Genomic DNA, 18751 nt, shown 5'->3' on the forward strand with positions numbered 1-18751 from the left:
ATAAAAGGCTATAGAGTAGGCAGAAGGTGGTTACAAAGTGCAAGAGTGACTCAAGTTTTCCTATGACTGTAAGGAGAACATGGAGTCCCACATCATTCCTCCACTTGTTGTTGCTGCTGGCTGAAATAAGTTTGCTACAATTCTCCTAAGTTAACAGAAAAGGCAAATTCAGATTGAAAAGTTTTAAAGTAGCAAAGTGTAAATCATACATCATTCATGGTGTGCAAACTAAATCACGAAGGTAGAATTTCAGCGGATCATTTTGTATAAATGCTGTAAAAACTTGGTGTTTTTGCATTAGATTATGATTCTGCTACAACTGCATACTAGTAGAGGTTTTTTCAGCTGAATTTGAAGGTATACAAAAGAAAAGAGTAATAAATAGAAAGAAAAACCAAGGGACACGCTGAATAATAAAGAGGTCAGTTTTGAACTCAAGATTTCAGTCTCTCTGGTCAGGCAGCACACCATTCCCCAACTGTGCTGCCATCCTTTTGTATAGCAGTAATATTTTCGAAACAGCGTTATGATGGACTAAAAACCATAAAAGTAAATCTTCTGCAAAAACTGTCTAAAAGTGGTGCTTTTACTGCACCTCAAAATTTCAGTGGTACAACTGCTGTCACAGAAAAATAGAAGAGAAGGAGTGGAAGAAAAGAGAATGAAGAGAAGAAAAAAAACAATAGAAAGTCTTGCAATGGCGATATCAGGTGCGATATCCCATTTCTTCTGCTGCCATGAGATTCCATCCAACAGGCTAAATGTTACATCAGCATGAAAAATGCTAAATCATAACACTTATTATGTCAGCCAATAATTACGGCACTCCCGACACGCCTTTGTGATATGAACATTGCCATCACTGATACTGGAAAGAAAAAATATTGAACTACGTTACATCTAACAACAAGCTAATTTGGCAGAGGTGGCGGGTTGCACAAGAAGAAAAAAGAAGCAAAAGCAAAGCTTTGTGATATTATGGTGAGCTTGTGGCACACGGATATAAAACGTCTACATGTCATATTCACTTATTCACACTAGTGAGATTATTTTTTATAAAGAAAACAGCCAGAAGATAATTCCTCTCGATTCAGTAATCTTCAACATCAGTCATTTGAAACCTCATCTGCAGCGATTCCAATCAGTACATACTATGCCTGAGCAATAACAATGTTATTTTTGTATGTGTGGAAGCAAACATCCCAAATTTGTTATCAGAAGTTTTAGCTTCTGGTCTAGAACCCAAACAATGCAGATAACTCTGTCATTAAGTTTTGGTTTCGTCTCTCTGGCTTTAAAACAACTCCTGCTAGAACTGATGACACAATCACTTCTTTAATAAGTGATCCAATAGAAATCTCTGTTTTGAAATCAGTTGATAGCTAATGGCTCATAGAGCTACAAATACAAATAAATAAATAAATTTTAGTGTTATCTCAACTACTCCGATGAATATAGCCAACAATCACCAGTGAATAATCAATTTAAGTGAATGACAAGCTATTGACACAGTCCACAGTGAAAAGGATTTACATACAGTAAACATTATGCCTCAGCAACTAGGCATCACAACACCTGTCATCATCTTCCTCCTCTCCCTTCGCCATCCTCCCAAAGCGTTTTGCCAGAGCTCACTCATGCATGAACTCAGGGCATGTGGCAACAAAACTGTGACAGCCTGGTTCTGACACACCATACATTTGTGCTGTGATTAAATCTCTGCTGTGAGATTCTGGTTGAAGCATGCCCGACATCCCTGCATCACAATGACGGTTGTTTGCCAACAAAGAAATAAATATTTGGGGTAAACATGTTTATATTTTATGCAGAGTAAACATCGTCCATTTTGGACTCACATCTCCTGCTAGAGTCACATGTCTGCAGTGTTGAACATCAGGATCATCATTTCTGCAGCAATAAATAGTTCAAAAACGAGCATTTAAGCCTTCTGTTCTCACCGATCTCAGTACATTATAGTTCAAACAACCATCACCAACACGTATTTAATGTAAAGTGAGGGCATAGCTGTGTTATGGCACAGGGGCGTGTCTGTCTACGCGCAAGGCATGAGCTACGATGACATCCACTAATGTTAAATTCATTCATAAGAAGCACTTTTCCCCAAACATAAGCGCCTGTAAACACGCAACAGGAATGCCGGGCTGTTCCGAGCTCTGCTCAGCGCCCGGTTAGCCATCATGCTAACTTTCCTAGGCCCAACCTGGATTCACCACGTGGTTCCTCCCGCTGTTGGCGCGATACGCCGCCCAGCAGCCGGCTTCACGCCAACCACGCCTAGGCCCGTCTTTAGCTGTGACAACCATGCGTGTCTCATAACACGAATCCTGTCAAGCCAAGAATTAGCCAGACGTGATAATCAATAAAGGATACCACTGACTGAAGTGAAAGCTCTTGATCGATACTCGGTAGCTTCTCACTGGCGAAATATTAACATGAGCGTTTGGATCAGCGCTGCACATGATAGCAACAGAATCACAAAAGAATAGTGATTGTTTTCTTATTTCGCACCTTAACACACGCCAGCCAACGGTCTCAGCCTTTGCAGCAGCGTCTACTGTTGCAATGTTGCAGATGCGGTATCCCAGATGATGCTCAAATAAAATCCAACATTTACCGACTCCTTGTCCTGCTTTGCCCCCGCTGAGAGGGCATTGCAGTTAGCCAAACTTCAAGAATGGTACAAAAGACGATAAATACACTGAAGCTTATTTAAAATACACGTCACACTATATATTTTTTTGTGTTTTATCTTAAACTGAGCGCAAAGAACAGTTTGTCTCGTGGACAGACAACAGCGTCGGACTGTGATGTTTGGATTCTTCACCGTAGAAACCACACGTCTCAGATTGCTGGCAAAAAAAAATTGCATCGTAATCAAATGGCTCCGGCTAACAAATTATCACATGCATGTTCTGGTTTGAAACTGTTCCAGATTTTTGTCTTAAACACAAACTGTGGAATGTATGTCCCATCACTTTCTGCCACAGCTAAAACAAATACAGTACAATCAAAGTGGTTTAACAGCTAGAGATGTAGTATACGGCTGGATAGCTACAGTATAAATAACGCTAAGCACTGATGCTACTGTCACTCCATTTTTTCGTATATGTAGTGTATAGCACAGATTATCCATCAAGTCACATGAGTAAGGACTCGTACTGGTAGTAGGCTGTACTGCTAGCTTGCTAGTCAGCGTAGCCCCTAGCGAAGAAAGAACACCCACGTCGTCTTAGCACGCAATGCTAACTAGCGCTAGCTAATCCCTGAAAACAGCAGGAGCAGCAGTCCGCACTCTACAAAGTCCCACCACAGAGCAATGTGCCGGGAATAAAACTATGACACTGACACTTAACTTATCCCCAGATAGTCAAAGTCCATATCCTATGGTAGATATAAGAAAAACTAGATATTTTAAAGAAGAATTTGGCCGAGGACCGCCGTGTTACCTTTCTCTCCTTGAGTCCGCAGAGCCGGACGGACGGAAAGCTCCCCGGAAGCCGGTAGCTACTAATTCCGGCCAAAACTAGTCACGTGAAAATGTCCCAGGCAGTAATCATTCATTCGCACTATGGGTACTTTCATATCAGCAATAATCTTTCTAAAAACAAGCGTTAATGTGCTTAAAACTGAGAATGTGTCATTATATGTTTACAGTTTAAACAGGTTCAAGCTCCAAAGTTTTCATGGAAATTTAAAAGTAAACAAAGGACTTCAATAAAGTGTTCAAAAATGGTATTCCAAAGATTATTTTGAGATTCAGTCCTTACGGTTAACTCAGTAACTCTTTGTACCTGCCACCGTTTATTACAGTTTAATGCAGATTACACCAATCTGTCAAAATCCGAGTTAGCTGGGATCCCCCTCTTGTCAAAGTATGTTATAATAATAAAAGAAGGATTTCAAACATGTTTTGTCATAGCTATGAAAAATTTAATTGTTCTAGTGAGCATCAGTGACAAAGTTGATACAATTTGGGTTCCTTCTCTGGCATATTACAACTTTGTATTGTGCCAGCCTCATTACAATCAAATCTATTTTGAATGGGATGGCTTTCTACTTTTCTTCAATCAGTGCTAGTTTTTGAGATAGAAACTATGATTCCCATTATGGATCGACAAGTAGTAGGTCAATTATAAAACACTGCATCCCAAATAAGTAGATCAGGGGCATAAAAAAATAATTTTGAGATTGAAAACAGTATTCTGACTAAGAGAAAAAGCAAAAATTCAGAGAAAAAAGCTTGAATTATGAAAGTAAAGTCAGATTTTTTTTCCTTTAGTTGCCATAATCCTCTTCTGTATCCATTACTTGTCTGTATATTAAACAAGCATAATTTAGAATTTGAGCTATCTGTTCCTTGACATTTTTCATTACAAAATTACATACTTTTACAGTCAAATTTCAATATTTTCCTTTCAAATTCGATAGAAGCTGGACATTTAAGTTCAAAATACTAACTTTAAACCTGGCCGTGTCATGTCTTATATGAAGGTTCCACTGGTTCTTTTGGCATTCATAGACCAAGTTAAATTAATTTAATAAAAAACTCTCCTTTACTTTTTTTTGTAAAAACTTCCTGAATGGAGGGTTATGTTTTTTACACTTTGATCAGATTTAAGAACCATGAATCCACTGCAGCATAAATTTAAAGTTATTTAGAACCAATATTTAGTCAAACTGCCTTCTTAGATTTATTAATGCTAGTGCTAAAATAAAAAAAAAATAAAAGAGTTGTGGTGAATCAACATAAATCATTCTGACTTACATCAGTTAAAAAAAAAAAATCAATGCACTATTAAACAATATTAATACCGTTGCTGTTCTTTGAAGTCTTGTCTACCAAATAGTCAATGCCTTATTCATGTTTAGTTTTTCCTTTTATTTCTCCTCTGGGGTGAGCCGCATAAAATCTTGTTTTATCCTGAAAAAAAATACATAAAAGTTTTAGAAAATATTTTTCTCAAATATAAAGTTTGAATAACAGAATGTATCATAACTCAAAACACACCTTATCCATTTACATGAGGTACCAGTTTCAATTTTAAGCAGCGAAACTGATTAATGCACTTATGAGAATTTTGAGAATTCAGCTAAATTCAGAAATTGTTTATCCTAAAGGAAAACAAAATGTCTTAACTCATATAATCAAAGTACCTTTAAAGACTCGTGGATGGTGATGGTGTCTGTGGGCAGGAAGGATCACCAGTAGCAGCCAGTCTTACAACCAATCTGAAAAAGCCCCTTACTAAAAACCGTTGCTCTGTGACGCTCTCAAAATGCAAACAACTCCATATCCAGAAAGCAGACACAATATTTAACATGTCCTGGTCACAACATTTCGGCAAGCATGGCTAATCCACCTCATTTGTTTTTTCTTCTCGTCTTTAAATCTTACTGGTCTCGTGGGTCAAGAGATGTTTAAGTTGTGCATATGATTCTGGACGATTATGATTGATGGAAGAAATGGTTTGAAAAAAGCTTACATAAACTACAAATTCACACAATCACCACATTTCCATTGAGCTGATTTTATTGATGATTTAACCTTTACAGCACTGTAACAAAAGAAAAAAAAACAAACAAAAAGGAAAACAAAAGTGATGGAGAATACATAACTTTAAATGCTCTAGTTACAAATGGTGGCCAAGGATGTCTGCTAATGAAAATACCTGATGTTCAATCAGGATCGGGTTATTCATGACTGAAAACTTTACAGGAGAGTGACAAACAGGTTCCATCTCAATAAACTGCTCCCAGGTCAGTCAAAGAACTGGGTCAGCATGTGAGGAGAAGGTGGATCAAAATTAGAGCAATGTGAAAACCAATTAGGTTGTAAAGGATGAGGTTCTAATTTATCCTCCCTTTTATAGCGCTCCAACCAAACACACCCCATCCATCCATGTTAAAGCGTGCTGGGGCTGGGCCACAGACAACAAATGATGATAGGCTTGTTTTGAGTCCTTTCAGCAATGCAATCAACAACCAAACAACAACTGCCAAGAGCCTCGAAGGACAACCCTCAGAGACAAGGAAAGGCCAGAGAAAACGGGTGCAGTCTAGGTCTCATAGTTGGGGTTCTTGCGGAGGATAACAAATCCCTCCAGGATTGGCGTGACGGGGAGGTATTCCTCCGTGGCCAGCTCCGCCCGCTCTCCGTGAGCCAGCAGCACCGGTGTGGTGTGAGTCTGGAAACCTGTGATGGCCTTGGGTTTGCCTGCCTGGCCTACAACATCTACAGCCTGTGGGGGGAAAAAATGACAAAAGCAATTAATTTTCAATTTCTTCCATGCTCACTGTCCAAAGGTTAGAGTATATATAGTTTAGAAGCTGGTAAAGGCTTTTGAATGTGAAGTCAGACATTTTGGTGCCAAAAAAAATAAATAAATGGTTTTATTTAAATCACCAGGAGAACAAATCTGTCCATACGAGGGGTTTGTTTACACTTCCAGATTAAAATAGAAAGTGCTATGAAATAGAAAGTGATATCTAGAAGCTCATTGAAAAAAAAAGTACAACAGTCAGAGATTTACTCTTTTTTTCCCCCACTCCCAAACAGCACACATTATTCCCAAGCACCAACAACAGCACTCTTTAGTTGGATGCCATAACTGATTTAAGAAGTTAGTTACTGTTGAAATCTGAAACAATACAGCTAGAAGAAAAACGAAACAAAACAAACAGCTATATAAAAAAAATGTTTTTTTTCTTTGAAATGCTGTTCAGGAAAGATCAATATTCTTCAACAGATAACAGCAAAGCTGAAAACTCTGGAGCTTTCGACTTGTGTTGTGAAACGCTATTCTCTAAGTCTTTTGGAAATAAGGATTCTCCTGCTGTATAATACATAACCACACCAACAGCTAATGTAAAAGGCCAAAGACATTTTAAATTGCCAACTCAAAAATCCTTTAGCCTGTTAATAAAAAAACATGTTTTATATCAACCGTTTTCTAACACATCCAGTATGATCTAAATTATGTTTCTAATACAAATAATTAATGATTATTTAATGAATTATCATTCATTATTCAAAATAATGAATAAGAAAAAGGTCCATGGGAATTTTAATGGGAAATTGGAAATGGCTAAACGTGGTTGTAAGAATGTCAGAAGAGAGGTTCATTCTAATTGGTTCATCATTTTACAAATTCAAATTAGCAATTAAATCATATTCCCACACTGATTAAATCTTAACAGTTTACATCATTATCATAGTCTCAACTAAACATCAATTTAAGTAAATTTATATTACTACTTATGATTCACAGAAAAAAGACAAGATAAATATCTAAGGAATTTATGCATGGAAAAACTAGTTCACGATATTATAGAGGAGGAAACCTGCAGCTACATATTTCATAATGTACTGTGCCTGGCTTGTTTTCCTAATTTAGTGAAAACAAAATTAGGAAAACAGCTGCAAACATTACAAGTCCGTTGGATTTTATTTAACTGGAAAAACAAAGTTGTGCATACATTTCTAGTGGAGAGAAAGCAATACTTTGCTTTAAAGGGTAACAAACTGCCTTCAGAATTAACTACACAGCTTTGCAAGATTAAATGTCAGTGAAACTGATTTATGCTGCCTGAAATTAATGAGCAGGTCAATAAGAAATTGTTTGATTTCCTCTGAACTTGAACTAGCACCCTCCCTAAAATCAATTGCATCACTTTCAAAAACATACAATTTGAAAACATTTTATTAGTTGTTTAATGGGAGGCTAATTATTCTCATCTTTACCTGTCCAACTCTAACAGACACAGGCAGCGGTCGCAGCTCCTCATCGAATGTAACCAGCATACGGGGCTGCATGGCAGCAACCAGGCCATACAGGATGTAGTGAGACTTGCCCAGGATTACTGAAATGCACACAATGAACAACATGGGTTCATTAACACAGACGACTGACAAAAATATTGAATTTTCCACTGCCAACACAATAACAAATGTGTGTAGAGAACCAAGAGGGAAAAAAAACAAAAAAACTTACTGTTCTTGACGTCAAGGAAGGAAACGAGCACGGTGAGTAGTCCGGCCACGGCAACCTGACTCATCAACTGCCTGTCACTATGGTAGGGACAGAGTGTGAGTGTGCCTTTGCCCAGGTGAGTCAGACCCTGTGGACGCATCAACAACAAAGGCTCAATAGATATTCACACATACAGTTTCCTTGAAGTCCACTAATGTCTGATGAAGGCTTCACGTTGTTGTGCCACACACCTGTGCCAGTCGGACCATGAAGAGATTGTTGGGATCTTTAGCATGATACTGGGCCAGCTGTCGCAACATGGCTGCCAAGCGGGCATTGTTTGTGCCTAAAGACAAGGAATTAAATTCAGACTACGCTACATTTTGAAGGGACTATATGTAAGAAAATGAAAGAAGCAACTTGTAGCTGCATTAAGAGGTATTTTCTGTAAGAAACATCAAGGATTAAAAGAAAGTCTAAGAAATGAATTCACAGATAATATTCCATGCTAAAAGCAGATTCTAATATTTTTTAAACATTAAATCATGCTGATGCGTACCACTGCCCACCATGCCCATGGCAAAGATGGAGTTGTGGGAAACCTCTGGGTCGGCATCGTGAGAGAACTTGCTGAGAGTGTCCAGGATGTTCAGACGAGGGTTGGACACGGAGATGAGAGCGAGGGCCAGGGGTACCGCTCGCCTCAGGGTGGGCTCTCCATAGCGCAGCTGCAGCAGTGAAACATGAAAATATAAGCATCAACGAGAACAAAAAGTCACAATATTATTTGTCTGGTTTAAACTGATAAAAACAGCAACCCTTAGATTTATCCCAAAATAAAGATATGGTAAAGATTAACAGGCGATAATAGAAATGAGAGCGACATAATAGAACAGACAATAACGTAAAATGAAGAAGTTATGAAAAAAATAAAGAAAACTGACCAAGTGTCCAAATGTTCGCAGAGCCATTTCAGAACCAATTTCCTCTCCCATGGCAATCAGGGCGATGCCGAGAACAGCAACCCCCTGAAAGGAGAGAAACACGTCAAGATAAACTTTCTTATTTAAACTCCCGACTTACAGTTCCAACGACCAAAGATGATGTCAAAAAAATATGAAGCAGTGTTGATATTTTTCATTTGATTGCTTGTGTGACTAAAGTGTGACTCGTTCACGCAGCCACGAGCACTTCTGCAGCTGTTTCTCCTTTTTTCCCCCCTCTTTTTCCCATCCAACCCCAGTAATAATCACACTAATATCCACCATTTGCGGTGAATTAATACATTTCAGTTGGATCTTTCTAATGCGAATGTGATGCAGTAACCAGTCATGTGAATTTTTTAAATCTTAATGTGTGCCACATAAAACCTCTATGTATAGAATAAGTAAATCTAAACGCAAATTTTAGACTTACAAGAGGTGGTATAATACTTGTAGCTGGGTGTAAGTACTTTTTAGAGGCCAAAGCAGCAGCCAGAGGCTTTATGTGAGACAGTACTTTGAAGCAGACTGATAGGCGAAGGCGCTCGCTTCAACAGTCCCCCTCAAGGCCGCTGCAGGCTGTGAGAAGCACCAACAATCGGTCTGGTAACACACATACACACACGCGCGCACACACACACAAAGGGGAACCTTGTTCTAGGCTTTGAATCATACTGTAAATAGGGATGATTCAAAAACTCAAGCATGTAACCGTCTTATTTTGTCGCTCAAGTGTGAAAATGTCTGATAAAGAGCTGCTTAGATTTGTTGCCTGAAGTCAAACATTCCTTCTGAGATAAGAAATATAGTCAGCTTCATGTCTATCACTTCTTATCATGGAGCCTTTGTGTACCTATAAAGTGAGAAGTAACTTTTGCATTTGTTAATATTTTATTCTATCAGCAAGAAATAACACAATTTGGAAGATAAAAATGTTGCATGAGTTCCTAATGAGAAAATCTTGACATACTCTTTGATGCTTCTTTATCAATGGAAGAATGGAGCAATCATACACAAATGGGAGGGAAATATGAATGGAACATTAGACACAACATACAAGAAATTTTTAGAGATGTGTGGAAGTAACTACTAACATTTTGAAATCAAGCAACAGTGATCCCTACCATCTACTGAGATGTTCTGCGATGACTGGAATCACCAGATCATTGATAGATCAACAAGTTAGACTCTGCTGTCATCAGAAAATCTTCATATTTGTAGGATACAATGCCATATTACAGAGAACATATTAAGAAAAAAAAAACCTTTTGGCAAGTTTCTGTACTTCTATTTATGCCTATACTGTCCTAACACTACGTCAAGAAACACTCACCTGTTTTCTGCTCATAAGTTAATGTTTCTTGGTGCAGGGAAAATGAGCCATTTCAGCACTTCCCCGTTACCTAGTAAACATGCAAAAAAAAAGATGCCTTTCCTGCAGTCATCCAATAAGTGGAGACAAAAAATCCTGACTTAGTTAAACACATGCAGACAGCAGTAAGGGAGCACAGAGCGTACAAACTTTGGAAGAAAATTGTCAGAACTTTCGTTAAAAAAAAAAATAACTGAATCGTAAAACGATGTTGCTTGAAAACACAGAAGCTGTCAGATTTGGTGTTCAACATCACAGATGACGCAGACAAATCCTCACCTGGTGAGAGCCCATATCAGCAGCTGTCTCCTTCTTGTCTTTGTCTTTTTTATCTTTCTTGTCTTTGTCCTCATCCTTGTCTTTGTCCTTGGCTTCATAGTGCTCACTGCAGATATGGAGAAGCTGCTGCACTTTCAGCACATTCCCAGACCCTAGGGGGACAGAATCAGAGTGTTTTAGGGTTAATCAGTTGCTATACCGTATATGTATCCACATATTAACACACAATAAAGAAAAAAGAAAAAAAATTTAAAAAAGAAAGCTTACCTGCATACGCACAGATGTCCACTAATGTGTTAGCAAAGCTACGGAACGGTTCGGGAACAACCTGCAGAGCTGCCAGGGTCGTCTCAATTGCTTCCCCTTTACCTGAGGACAATAAAAAAGACCCCCTTTAATCAGAAACATACTTTAAAAAAGTGATTCAGTCAGCATGTCTTACACAGTTTGCACTGAATCATTTTATTCTCCTCACACTGTGAGCATACCCAGGTGGTTGAGTCCCAAACCCAGAGGCAGCCAACGAGCGTAAGTGTCCTTCAGCTCCTGTTCGTTCTTCTCCATGATGGTCTGGACGATGGTGGAGGTCACGTCACCATTACACGACCCCACCGCTATCATGCCGCACGCCAGCGCCGTCACACCAACCACCTTCACATTTTACACAAGCACTTCAACGGTACTAAACTGATATCCAGTAAAATAAAAGGCAGTCTTAATTGACGTTTAGTTGTACCTCCATGCTTGATTTGGAGTCTCCCATGACAGGAAGAAGCAGGGAGAGGACGTCTTCTCTGTTGGAGCCTGCATAAGCAAGGCCCAGTCTGCAAGCAGAGAGTAAAAAAAGAAAAAAATGACGTTAATCTGTACATCTACTTTATGCTAGCGCTGGGCGATAAACCGATATTATCGATTCATTTTTTTTTAAAGATCTTGTTTTTGGAAAATCTGGATTCTTTTTCACCAATGCATTCCTGGAGTTTCCATACTTTAGAGTGATGTCAGCACACCAAAGGCCTACCATCTTGTTAGCTTTGCAGCTTTTATTTATTTGAGTTCAGTTGAATTCACTCTGTGACGAAAGATTGGGGCAGGCTAAGATTTTTATGTTTTAATTATGAGAGGAAAGTAATAATATTACCAGAATAAAGTTGTAATATTAGGAGAATAAAGTAGCAATTTTGTGAGAATTCATTACACAAAAAAATTAAAATGAGGAATGTTGAGCATCATGTCAAGTTAGACTTTGGTATAAGTTTTACAGCCAATACTTAATCTTTTAACACATCAGCACCAAATTATTATCAGTAGTACAGCTTTGAAACGATCATGCTAGATCTTTCTGCTAGTATTATGATTTTATTCTCCATTTAAATAAAAATTCCCATAGCCTGCTCCTAATAAGGAATGATTGAAATAATAGCCACTTTTAAAAAAATATTTTCTGTCATCTGTAAATTATTTTTCAAAAAGGAAAGCAAGCAACAACAAAAAAATTAGACATGGAATGAATAAAACAATTATTTTAAAAATTGGAAAAGTTATTTTCACGCCATATCGCCCACCCATGTGTTCTGTTATGGAACTTAGTTAGAGCATAACAACATTTCTCTACAGACAGAAAGCCTTACCCAAAGATGGCACCTATCCTCATGATGTTGCTGTTGTGGAGAACGTAGTCTGAAAGCAGGGCCAGGGCTGGGTCACACTCGTTCCTCACGCCAGAGTTCACAATGCCACAGGCCAGGAGCGCACCAGACTGCAGAGCACAGGCACAGAGATGACAGTTTATCCATGACTCAGTTTCACTGCTGGTGCCAACATAAAGCCCGGCTGAGCAGGCAGTGCCAAGACCAGATGTGAGGATAATCTGATTGTTTAAGCCACATTCAGACACGCTACTGGAACTTGGTTCTGATGCCACTTGTAGGTTAAAAGGTTATAATTTTATAGACTAAATTTTTCAAAATCCTCAATCCCTTTTCAGGTCAATTTTCAAATATATAAATTCAAAACTAAGCCTGCCGCAATACGCAATTGCATACACCTCATCATACCTTAATGTAGTCCTCAGAGGAGTAGAGGTATTTGTCAATCTGAGTCAGACCACCGTCCACGTCCCAAAGCAGGATCATACCCAGAGAAGCAGCAGCACTCAGCATGCCTGAGGACATTCAGTTTTAAAAAAATTAACAATCAGCGGCTCAACGGATTTACTAAAGACAATCAGGATTACAACAACACATGTCAAAAATGTTGTATGTATGCTTGGTGGGTGTTCCTCTACCATGATCTTTGTTCTTGTACAGCCACTTGTTGCCATCATCTGTGAGCAGCTTGTCCTGTCCGAAGGCTGCGTTGACGAAGCCGTTCACAAAGGAGGAGGCCAGGTTCATACGAGCCGAGTCCACCTGGGAGCCGCTGCCGCCAAACCCTGTCACATGTCGCACAGAGGTGAGCAAACACACAGCGGGTTCAACTGAAAAATTATTCTGTTCACATGATAGAAATGCAGCTTGTTAAACCACGGCTCCAATTGTTTTCCTGCTCAAATTTCTAGAGTTCTCGGGGCTTTTCAAGCAAAGGTTTCAGAGTAGTGTTGGATGGGGAAAAATTTCTATTTTGTGCAGATTTTCAAATTGGAAAAATAAGGAAGTAAGAGCAGAAAATGGAGGGAGTAATGAGTGGATTATTTTACACACTTATCTAAACTGCATAGGAGCCCTGCCAATTTCTTTTTTTGAATGTCAAACAAGCTTCAGGTCCATTTATAATCAATTTCTCTCGTGAAATTTACACACAGCCTAAACCAAAAGGCAAACATGAAAAAAATATTAGCTCTTGTGATTGTTTTATGTAACATTTTGATGGAATGCCCATAAGATGATGATAATAATGGTACTAGACATTTTTCAGATTTTCTCATTATTTTGTCACAAACATTTCCTTTCTTGTCTTCATTTTCCAGGAATGTGGACTTTTGGAACATGCATTTTCAAAATGCATGTTCTCTGCATAGAGAAGACTAGAGAAGTCTTCTCTATGCAGTCTTTGTGTTTCTTTAATTTTTCTACAAAAGAAACACATTTTGTAGCGCTAGCTGACGAGTCAGTTTTCAGAACTGTTTTCAGAAATGTTTGCAGCTCTTAGCAAATTTTAAGCTGGACAAGCAGTAAACATGGCTCTCTGTTATAGCTGATCAAACACTGGGAGTTGAACTCACTGTTGTTTTCCAGGTGGGTTTTGTAGATGTCATCTGGGACTTTGGGTTCCATGATATCCAGCTGGAATAAACAAAACACTTTGTAGTAAATAAAAGTCAAACGTAATCAGATAAGGTGATTAGCACAGAATCTTATCTCCAACCCTGGTCTTCAAATTCTTAGTATCAAGCTGCATGTGATTTAAAATCCACAGATTTAGGGAGTAATATATCTCTTGGACGTAATGATAAACCTCTTCCCAATAAAGTACAAAGAAAAATGTCAGTAACTTTTTATAAAGCATGCTGCAGCCACCATCCCCTACCTCTCTGGCCAAGGCCAAGAAGTTGCTGTTGAGCTGAACGTTGGACATGATCTCTGTCAAGTCTTCGTAGTCTTCTACGTCTTCATTGAGTTCCAAAAAGACGCCGTGACGGCCCAACATGAAAGCCATCTGCTTCTGGATGACGCTGCATGAAAAGGACACAAACTACGCATTTAGTACAAATCCACAAAGACAGGGAGGTTTCACAACAACAAGCTAATATAACAACTGCTCATGTGATTATTAGTTTTTCGTAGTATAGTTATATTTCAGTTGGTCAACAACAAAAAGTCCAGTCTCCTTACATGTCTTTGCAGGATGTGAAGATGTTTTCAACCAGCTCCATGTCGTTGAGCATCAGGGCCAGCCGCAGGGCCTCTGGGTAACGGTTAAACTTTCTGAAAATGTTCAAAGCGCACCTCAGCAGGGCGGAGTTTTCTGGCTCAGGAACATAACTCACACAGCTAAAAGGAAGAAAAACAAAAAAGACATTAAGCCAAAAGTGAAGATGCATATTTCTAAACATCTACTCTGCGTTTTCTGAGCAATGGGTGCTAACCTGGTGAGGTACAGGCAGACTTTTCCGTAGGCGTTTTCATCGATGTAGTCCCCCAGCATGTCCAGCCTCTCGATCTCCATCAGTAGGTCGCACGCCTCATGCTCTGCGTTGTGAGCCATATTGTAGGGCACAATCTCCTTCACCAGTTTGAGCAGAGTGTCCTGCTGGGCTTTGTCATTCTCCTCCACTTCCTGCCATTCTTTTGCCACCTCACCAGCAAGGTGCCTAACAGAAATGGGAGAGAATTTGAGAATAAGCACTAATCTCAGATAAAGCTAAATAACATTTTAATGACAAGTCATAACACCATTTTACGTAACTTTTAAAAAGCTCCTTGTCTTGTACTCAATACTGCATAGAGAAGACTAGAGAAGTGCAAATAATCCAAGTTTTAAATTCTTGTTTCTCAGTGTTTAACTGAAGGCTTTCTTGCCATATATACAATGTCAAATATCTGATTAAAAATACATAAATATGTTGACATTAATATATGCAAGTAGAAACAACATAAAATTTACTAAAGAACCACTGCATATAGAAAAAAATTAAACAGATGTGTTCCAACTCTTATTTTCTTCTTCAAAACAAAAAAAACACAGCTTTATTATTGACCCAAACAAATGCAATTGTGATTTCCAACATAATGAAGCCGTTCTAACGACTACCTGGTCATCCACAGATGGATAGAAAAAAAGAAAAGCAAAACAAACATGTCAAAATCTCTACATTTCGTTTATCTGAAGGTTTTTACATATGGAGTAACTCATATCCGAGGGAACATTATTTATTTATTTACCTGACATATTCATGACCCCAGGAGGCCAGCTCCTCCTGAGAGCCCACCAGACGGTACTTCAGACATTCCCGCTCCCCGCTCATGGTCATGGCCAATACAGACACCACATCTGCACAGAAACGCTACAACAAAAACAGAAATAAATCATTTAGTCAAGTATGAAGATATCAATATCTGCAGCATCACGATGAAGAGCTAATATCATTGCCCTGTTTTTTTTGTTTGTTTGGTTTTACCCACATTAATACTACTATTTAACTATACGCATAAGAGTTTAAATTAACTATATACTAGAATTGCTGTCACGGGTTCTCTCCATCTCCTTTCACTGTTGTCAGTTTATCAGATGTTGAGCTTTACATGCAAAGTTTAATAGCAATAACAACCCCATTAAACAATCAGCTTCTATAATGCACACATGATCTGTCGGAAATAAGATCAGATTCCTATGAAGATGCAAAGGAAGCAATAAGACTCATGTTTTACATGCAGCTCTTATCTCAAACCAACACTGAACACAACTGTGCTCAACATCCCTTGTTGGTGGTGAAAAAACAATTTTAATCACAAAAAGAGAATGATTGGCATCATTTTGATGTTAGAATAAACTATAACCTTACAGAAAGTAAAACCGAGGCTCACCTTGTTCTCTCCGGTGGTCATGCCCTCGTAGATTTCCTTTAGTTTGCCATAGTGTGGGCGCAGAAATTTCAGGGGCTTTGGCACGGAGGTCATGGAGGTGGTTGAGGAGCGGATTTGTCGCCTTAGCTCTTCTAGCGCTTGATGATGCAATGATGCGTTCTTCTCCTGTTGAAAAAAACAAGGAAAAAAATATTCTCAGCTGAAGATCGGACATCCTAACACACACACACGCAGAAGAAAGGAAGTTTGCAACACTCACACTCAGCCTCTCCACCATCATCTCCAGGTCCTCTTGTAATTGCTTGTCTTCTTCTGACTGAGAAATTGTGACAAAATGAAAATTATTATTATCAAACATTAAAGATCATTTTACAAAAGAAAAGAGGCAATGATAGAAAAAAGCGTCAATGGTGTATTCGTGGTGCTTAATGCAGGAGAGTGACAATGGTCAGAAAAAAGAAAATGGATCCAGTCAGTTATAGTTGTACTTAATGATAAGATAAAGTAATTGAGTCTTCATCATTTTCTTAAGTTATCAGTCTAAAAGCACAAATAGACATAACAAATTCCATCAATAACCAAAGCTGTGTTTTTAATCTTTATAGTTTTGAGAAGAAGCTAGTACTACTTTTTAATTTTTTACTTTTCTTTAAAATAAAAAGTACTCCTGAATCAATGTTTCTGTTTCTTTTTGTGTGTGCATGGTTTGTATCTCAAAATGACATTTTCCTGTGGAAGAGTTTTCCTCTGTATTGTTGCTACATGCATGCATGATACTACATAAATAAACTGAATTTGGTTGAATTAAATTCACTCAAATAATTGCTCATCAGCAGCTGTAAACCACTTCTACAAAAACACGTTTTTGCAGTGTGCCATCCGTACCATACAGGTGTGTGTCAATAACATGCCTAGAAGGTTGAGCGCTGCGATGCATGTTAATATTGCATCGCAGTGCAATGTTAACATGCGCTGCGACAAAATCACAGAATTTGTGATTTTGTCCACAAAATCACAAATTCTGTGGACCAAAGCCACAGAATTTGTGGCAAAGTCTTGTTTTTGTAGAAGTGGTTTACAGCTGCTGTTGAGCAATTATTTGAGTGAATTTAATTCAATCAGAATAAAGTCAGTAGAATATAAAAGTTTAAGAAAGTGAACTAACAACAAAGTCTCTTCTCTATACAACACAAAAAAGGCAGGATGACTCAGGTTTGCAAAGCTGCTTTTGAATCTACAACAATAATTTCAGAAAAATGCTATTTGAACAAGTGAGATAAAATCAGAGATGTTTGATAATCATGCACTGAAATATTAATGAAAAAGTCTTAGAGGGCGCCTCTACGCCTGCTGGATTATTCTAGTTAATAAAATAGTTATGTGACATTTCTGATGAACATATCCGAGTTGACAGTAAGTGTACGTGGTCTATAAAACAGTAACCACCCAATGGACTGAATATTTGTGGGTGACTTATCGGCGACTTTCATAAGCCGTGGAGTTACAAGTCACACGTATGGAAACATATAAACAAAGCAGACTAAGGTCAATGTGCTCAATAAATTTAAAATCATTTGACACACAGTTCATTTAATTTAACTCATGACAAGCTTAATCACAGATGCAGTTCTGTCAATACGAAGCACATTTTGCTGTGGGGTTATTGTTTAGACCCAAGCTGCTGTGTCATACAGTAAAGTTTAGCTAGTAGCACAGCTAACACAGTAGGACGGATAATGCTAGGCTAACAGTAGCTAAAGGGCTTGAACTTCAGTCATTTGTCCTGTTACGTCTGTAAGTACATACCAGTGTTAACATTTTAAGGGGTATGTTTACAATTCGGAAAACCAAGGGGTTTTAGATGGTATAATTAAATACCAGAGACTATGGCCCGCTATGTCGGTGTTGTCAAAGTGACGGTGACTAAGGCAAATATCTGCTCCAGACCCTGCGCTTATAGTTAGCACATTTTCAATGAATCACCACGCTCCCCAAACTTACCAGTTCTTGTTCCTCCTTCTTTTCTTTTTCTTTCCCAGAGGACTGCTGTCCCTTTTCCTTATCCTTGTCCTTCTCTCCCCCCTTTTCTGTAGGCTTATTATCTTTCTTTTTTGCTTCTTCCATGGTGGTAGCTATCGGTTAGCTAGGGAACTGTGCCGACTGGTAATTGACTTCTTCTGATAAGACAGTACAGCGTGTTTACCCTTGAGCGCCCCTGGTGTGCAGTGGAGAGCTGTCTTTGCTGCTTGTGCTACTTCACGTACCATAAAAATAGGAATTCACAGTGAATGTAATGTTTACATTCTTGTTATTGAGTCTTCAATTTCATGAATAATTATTGCATCGATAGTGAAATATTTGCTCAACATTTGACTCAAAGACTGAAACTGAAAACCACTCATCACCTCTAAACGTTTAATACACAACACACGTTTATAAGATAAAACAAGTACTTTTGACAAGTACACGCAACTTGTTATTAGCTCAGGTGCCAGGTGTGTTCGAAAGTTGTGTGTTACTGACGTGATTTGTATGTAAAGTAAGAAACTGAAAATTCCTACGTCTTTTGTCAGTACATAAAGCAGCTGTAGTGTTTGTCAT

At 38.5% G+C, this 18751-nt stretch overlaps 2 protein-coding genes across 2 annotated transcripts in view; both read right to left on the bottom strand.

Annotated features, from left to right (window-relative positions):
- The window catches only part of LOC103474916 (eukaryotic translation initiation factor 4 gamma 1), a 35168-nt gene extending 31535 nt beyond the window's left edge, over positions 1-3633 (bottom strand). Inside the window, exon 1 of the mRNA XM_008426193.2 lies at positions 3468-3633. The gene's annotated coding sequence lies outside the window, so the exon portion shown is untranslated. The remainder of the gene's footprint in view (positions 1-3467) is intronic.
- Positions 3634-5530: 1897 nt separating this feature from the next.
- Positions 5531-18349, bottom strand: psmd2 (proteasome 26S subunit ubiquitin receptor, non-ATPase 2). Its single transcript, XM_008426196.2, has 21 exons — positions 18152-18349; positions 16410-16466; positions 16151-16315; positions 15509-15630; positions 14713-14937; positions 14459-14617; positions 14154-14298; positions 13849-13909; positions 12913-13059; positions 12683-12789; positions 12257-12384; positions 11362-11449; positions 11114-11276; positions 10893-10994; positions 10626-10777; positions 8936-9019; positions 8551-8719; positions 8243-8337; positions 8013-8139; positions 7763-7881; positions 5531-6260 (listed from the first exon to the last, which is right to left on the bottom strand). Exons 1-21 carry the CDS (start codon positions 18272-18274, stop codon positions 6078-6080), a joined length of 2721 nt encoding a protein of 906 aa, XP_008424418.1. The 5' UTR covers positions 18275-18349; the 3' UTR covers positions 5531-6077.
- Between the last annotated feature and the right edge of the window lie 402 nt (positions 18350-18751).

This window comes from Poecilia reticulata, linkage group LG13 (assembly GCF_000633615.1).
Source record: "Poecilia reticulata strain Guanapo linkage group LG13, Guppy_female_1.0+MT, whole genome shotgun sequence".
Taxonomy (NCBI): domain Eukaryota; kingdom Metazoa; phylum Chordata; class Actinopteri; order Cyprinodontiformes; family Poeciliidae; genus Poecilia; species Poecilia reticulata.